Source organism: Leiobunum rupestre, chromosome 2, assembly GCF_980474605.1.
Source record: "Leiobunum rupestre chromosome 2, qqLeiRupe1.1.hap1, whole genome shotgun sequence".
In the NCBI taxonomy this organism is placed as follows: Eukaryota; Metazoa; Arthropoda; class Arachnida; order Opiliones; family Sclerosomatidae; genus Leiobunum; species Leiobunum rupestre.
Genome location: NC_143385.1, coordinates 79,084,310 through 79,090,618, shown reverse-complemented (window position 1 = coordinate 79,090,618; position 6,309 = coordinate 79,084,310). Strand labels below are relative to the sequence as shown.

General features: G+C 36.3%; 1 protein-coding gene across 1 annotated transcript; it reads left to right on the top strand.

Annotated features, from left to right (window-relative positions):
* Positions 1 to 4,154: 4,154 nt before the first annotated feature.
* Positions 4,155 to 4,805, top strand: LOC149959154 (uncharacterized). The gene has a single exon (XM_090167350.1). It carries the CDS (start codon positions 4,155 to 4,157, stop codon positions 4,803 to 4,805), a length of 651 nt encoding a protein of 216 aa, XP_090023476.1.
* The last annotated feature ends 1,504 nt before the right edge of the window (positions 4,806 to 6,309 follow it).

Below are 6,309 nucleotides of genomic sequence, written 5' to 3'. Positions count from 1 at the left end.
AATAATCGCGGAAGATAAAGATTCAGCGTCAAATTTATGTAAATCAACAAAAGACAAAAACCTTTCAAGAAACTCTCCCTTAGTGGTGGTAAATCGAACACAAACACTTAGTTGTTCTACACCGCCTTTGTCCCTAGTTTCGTCAGCAATTATTGCGTAAAAACCACCCGAATCATTAATATCCTGATTAATCATTCTTTGAACAAGTGCACCACTAGTGTTAATAAGCTCGTTTTGTATTGATCCGTCACCCGTGGGTATATTTTGCTACATTGGGCATGCTATCTACTTTTTTCTTTAAGTCAGGTGAAATGCGCTTTAACAATTCTAGGATTTCAATGAAATTTCCACGATTTTGCTGATCGTCGTTCTCTCGATGCCCTCTTAACGCGATATCCTGTTGAGCGCATGTTAAAACAATTTGCACATGGGCGGATAAAACTTCTCTGTTTCGAATAGTATATAAACGGTGTTGCTTATTTATCTGTGAAGTTATAGCTCCTCGTTTCTTAGACTGTAAAAAATGTATGTACTTCGTTTCCGCTAATTGGTGGGTCGATTTCTCGGAAGTAAAATGTTCGTGAAATTTCTCATTCATATTTTTCCAATTTTTAAAACCAGTTGTGAAATATGTTTTTTTACCACTGCTTGGAAAATGACGGCAGCAAAAACAGTATACCATGTCATTTTCTACAGAATATTCCAAAAAGGGATATTTTACATAATAAATACTATTGAAACTTCGTTTTTCACCCCTAATAATCGTTTGGGGAAATGATTAGAGCCTTGGTTGTGCGAGTGGAGAATCCATGTCGATACTAATGTCAGGAATAATTTGAGTTGCATTTAAATCAGATAGAGCAGGAGTTAAATGGTGCACGATACTGCTATTCTCATGGAGTTCTCGGGAATTCCTGGAAGCGACAAATGAAAGTGCAATGTCATTTGAATTGTTTGATTCACTTTCACTAGGAGCTCCTATTAAGATTTTATCAATAACCGATTCTTCAATGCCTTCTACAACTTTATCGAAAACATTTGGACTCGTTTGCAACATAGAATGTTTATTTATAACATCGTTCGATTTATTAGTTGAAAGATTACTTTCAACATGAACCCCTATAGCGTCCTTCAATAAGCTTATTTTATTGTCAGTACTATTTTGTTTTGGTTCGGATTCTAGCGATTTGTTTTCGTTGTGGGAAAGTTGATTTTTTAAAGATTCAGTAGTGGTTGGTAAGTCAAGTTTGTTCGCAATTGCATTTAATTGAGTTTGTTCTAAGACTGGAATTGATGTTTTGAAGTACTTATTTAGAGCCCCTTTTTGAGAATTTAAAAATTCTTGACTGGCTTTTCGCTTTTTGCGACTTCGGCTTCCGGACGGAAATTTTCTCCCACTCATTTCTACAATTTGTTTTAATTTGTCAATACTTAAATAGTTAAATTTACCGGATATAATTATCTAAAATGTATCTCTAAAATCCTTCTTATTCTCGAGGAATATTTATCTTAGTAAATAATAAGACTAAGTTTCTAAGATATTAGAAAAATAACTAATAATAGTAATTTGCCTTGACAAAGGCGGTTTGGAAAATATATATCTACTAATAGTTAGCTAGCCCTGAAAAATGCTTTTTGGAAAAATTACCTATTAATAGTTAATTAGCCTTTAAAAGGCTGTTGAAATAATTTGAAATAAAATCAAACTATCAACTAGTCATTTAGCAAAGTTTTTATATTTTAAACAAGCGCATTAGGGCTACTTTAAACCTCGAGGAGGTAGAAGTCCGCTCTTGCTAAAATATTAGAACAGAAAAGACTAAACTACTTATAATTCGAGAAAGACTTTCAAAATATATATCTACTAATAGTTAGCTAGCCTTGAAAAAGGCTGTTTGGAAAAATTAATTATTAATAGTTAATTAGCCTTTAAAAGGCTGTTGAAATAATTTGAAATAAAATTAAACTATCAACTAGTCATTTAGCTAAGTGTTTATATTTTAAACAAGCGCATTAGGGCTTCTTTAAACCTCGAGGAGGTAGAAGTCCGCTCTTGCTAAAATATTAGAACAGAAAAGACTAAACTACTTATAATTCGAGAAAGACTTTCAAAATATATATCTACTAATAGTTAGCTAGCCTTGAAAAAGGCTGTTTGGAAAAATTAATTATTAATAGTTAATTAGCCTTTAAAAGGCTGTTGAAATAATTTGAAATAAAATTAAACTATCAACTAGTCATTTAGCTAAGTGTTTATATTTTAAACAAGCGCATTAGGGCTTCTTTAAACCTCGAGGAGGTAGAAGTCCGCTCTTGCTAAAATAATAGAACAGAAAGACTAAAGACTTAAAATTCGAGGAAGACTTTCAAAATAGACCTGACTCGTTCTGGAGCTCAAGACGAAATGGAAAGAAATGTTTAAAAAAAAAGCAGCTTAGCGGTCGAGCCTGGCATTGACCATATTTCGAAAAAGTGGTGAAATCGAAAAACCGCAGAATTTTCCAGGAAGCGAGAAGAGCAAGGTCGTTTTATTGTTGTGGCTATCGTCGCGTTTACTGGATCCCCTTCTGAGCTTGTATCCGAGCGTCGGATTCCGAGCATTGACGTGCATGCCCGCTGGGGTATTTCCCGAAATTCCCTCAAGCCCCTTTCTTTTCTTTCAATTGTTCATTAAACTTTCTCTCCATTTCCGCTCCCTTCGCCTCCCGAATCTATTTGTTTATGGTCTACTATCTTTTTGAGTAAACGAATTGATTTTTAAAGATTTCCCCCCCCCCCCCGAAAAACTTTACTTGGCAATAAAAACAAAAAGACATTTCAAATATGTGGCCTCTTAAATATAAATATGTGGCCCTTTTAATATAAATATGTGGCCCCTCTCAGAAATGCAGGGGGGCTAAAGCCCACCTCAGCCCACCCTTAGCGCCGCTACTGCTTCACAGTAATGTACAGGAAAAGCTGAGAGAACAAATTAAAGGGCAACGCAAGTGGTCATGCAGGGGGGAACTATGTTTTCTCCAACAAGCCGTAAGTAGGTTTTCCAAGGATGATTTTATACAGCGCGAAAGCCTTATTCTCCTTGGTGTAGCCACGTGGCGCAATTTCGCTCTCATTCGCGAATTTTTCGATTTTCTTCGCTGAGTTAGCTCGCAATCAACGAACCCAGGAATTTAGGCCTAGCTTAATTTATATATTATGGAGAAAAGAACTGGGTTAGTTTCCGAGAGTTGGACTTTGATATTTTCGATTTAACAATGTTTTGGAATAAAATTATTTGTGAATTGAATATTTTTAATAATGGAAGGTGAAACATTAGGCCTTGGACGCGGTAAATCTCTGCCGCTAGCCTCACATTGGATTAAGAAAATTCAACACCACACACACTCCTATACCCCGTCTCCCTTAACAATTTCCCTATCATTATACTCCGACAGAATATTTATCTTTTTTTATTACATTTATTTTGTAGAAGTTTAGGATCCGATTTGTCGGTAAGCACGGAGACTTCACTTTCCTCGGCCATTTTCGCGACTAAAGAGAGGCGCATTTATACAAAATAAATTCGGCAAATATGGTTCTGCCTTTTTTACAGAGGGAAAGGCTATGGCAGATAGCGCATGCGCAGTCGTTCTTTTTATCTATAAGAAAATTTACCCCTTGCATGGTCACTTGCGTTGCCCTTTAAGTTCTTAGAAGATAATCTAGCCAATGAACGTAAAATTACGACCGAGTTAAAAATTGAAATACCAAAGCAGAAGATTGAAATTGAAGTACTTCAAACGCTTAATATTAAAATATCTGTAGCAAATAAAGAGCTGTCAGAAACTTTACAAAAACAAGTGACAAATATCGAATCTATTAAAGAAAATGATGAAAAAGTATCCTTCTACACCGGATTTTCAAACTACAAAAAATTTATTGCGATTTTTAATTACCTTGAGCCAGGTGAAGATGGAGAAAACCTTAAACTGTGGTACCCCAACAAAAATGTTGAAACGACAGGATTTGGACGGCCAAGAAAATTAAATCCCATCGACCAATTTTTCATGGTAATGATGAGAATGAGACTAGGGCTTTTTGTCGAAGATCTAGCTGACAGATTTGGTATATCAAATAGTACAGTTAGCAGAATTACCCTTTCATGGTTTAGTTTTATGTATTTGCGATTAGGACAAATGAGCATTTGGCCCACACGAGAAGCAATCGATAACACTATGCCAAAAGAATTCAAAGACTTGTATCCCACCACCAGGGCGATTTTGGACGCCACTGAATTGAAATGCCACACTTCAAGTTCTCTAGTATTACAATCAGGAACGTATTCAAATTATAAGTCTGCAACTACTTTTAAAGGCCTTATCGGTATCACACCAAGTGGAAATGTGTCTTTTCTTTCTAGTCTATACACTGGTTCAATATCAGACAAGGAACTAACACAACGTAGTGGTTTTTTAAATTTAAGTTTCTCCCCAAACGATTCCATTATGTGTGACAAAGGATTCCTCATAGAAGAACTGTTAGCTAAAAAAGGGCTACGACTCAATATCCCACCATTTCTTGGGAAACAAGATCAGTTTACCGAGAAAGAGGTGAAAGAAACTCAAAAGATTGCCGCTCTACGTATTCACGTGGAGAAAAGAATCCAAAGAATTAGGTGTTACCATATTTTTGATCGACCTATACCGATTAGTCTCGCCCCGGTCATCAATGAAATTTGTTCTATATGTGCGGTATTGTCAAACTATCAAGCTCCAATAATTAAATACGCCGAAGAGGAGACGCTGAATAACGTGGAAACTGAATAACGTGCATCCTGATTTACGTGGAAAATGACAGCGACTTGAATAACGTGGAAACTGAATAGCGTGGAAACTGAATAACGTGGAAACTGAATAACGTGGAAACTGAATAACGTGGAAACTGAATAGCGTTTAAACTGAATAGCGTGGAAACTGAATAACGTGGAAACTGAATAACGTGGAAACTGAATAACGTGGAAACTGAATAGCGTGGTAACTGAATAGCGTGGAAACTGAATAGCGTGGAAACTGAATAACGTGGAAACTGAATAACGTGGAAATGTTTCCCCTTGTCGTTGCTAAAAGTCGCCACTGACTGAATTTTAAAGGCGTCGTTTTCCATTTAAACAAGTTGGGCAAAATCATACAAATTGTTTCACTTGCTGAATTATTTAGTGAAAAGTGTATTATTGCTTCTTCTCTTTTCTCGAAATTCTTTTTATTTGATAATTATAGGGCCTATTTATGCATTGCACCGAAAAGACGATTTTGCATAAATAAAAGGGTGGCAGATTTTTTGGCGGCAAAAGTATAAGACGGCCCTGACTATAGTTTTAAAACCAAAATAAATACATTTTATAAAATAGTAAGATTTTATATAACGAAAATTTCTAAAAAAAGGTTAATTAACAAAGAAATATAAATAAAATTTAATTATTATTTTAATTATCTAAGAACGAGTAACACTTTCTTTAGAAAAATATATTTTAGACAAAAATGAAGTTTATGAGTGAACTGGTGGAACAATATTTATCAAAGGAAATTGCGTTATAGCCAATTAGGTTTAACAATTCACTATACGAGGTAAAATTTATGTAGTCGCAGATATTTTTAATGAAATTTAAAGAATTATAGTAAAGTTGGACATGGAAAATCCATGACTTGAGCTATGGTCTGCAAGTGAGCGGGAGTGGTCAGCGAATGAGCGAAGAGATCTGCATGTGTTTGGAAAATCATTTGGCATCTTACCAAAACTCAATCGCAAGTTAACCTCACTGTTTTACCAAATAACTATGGTCTTTCTCTCGACAATATATAATTTTTGAAAAACAGATACTAAATTAATGAAATAAAAAAAAACAGTTTCACAATCATTAAAATAATATTTTATTTTATAAATTCTGATCAGGAATTTGAGAAAAGTTCGAGGTCGGAAGTTATAGCGTCGTGGCTGGACGGGAACGGTTGGCGGCGGTTTCGGTGGACGGGGACAGTTGACGGTGGTGGCGGCTGGACGGCAACGGCTGGCGGCGTCAGAACTCGTTGTAGAAGCGGCTTATTAGACTCGAAGTCGGACTCGTTCTCCTTCCAAATAATATTTTATTTTATAAATCTGATCAGGAATTTGAGAAAAGTTCGAGTTCGGAAGTTATAGCGTCGTGACTGGACGGGAACGGTTGGCGGCGGTGCAGACTGGACGGGAACGGTTGGCGGCGGTTGCGGCTGGACGGGAATGGCTGACGGCGGCTGCGCTGCGGCTGTACGGGAGCGGCTGGCGGCGTCAGAACTC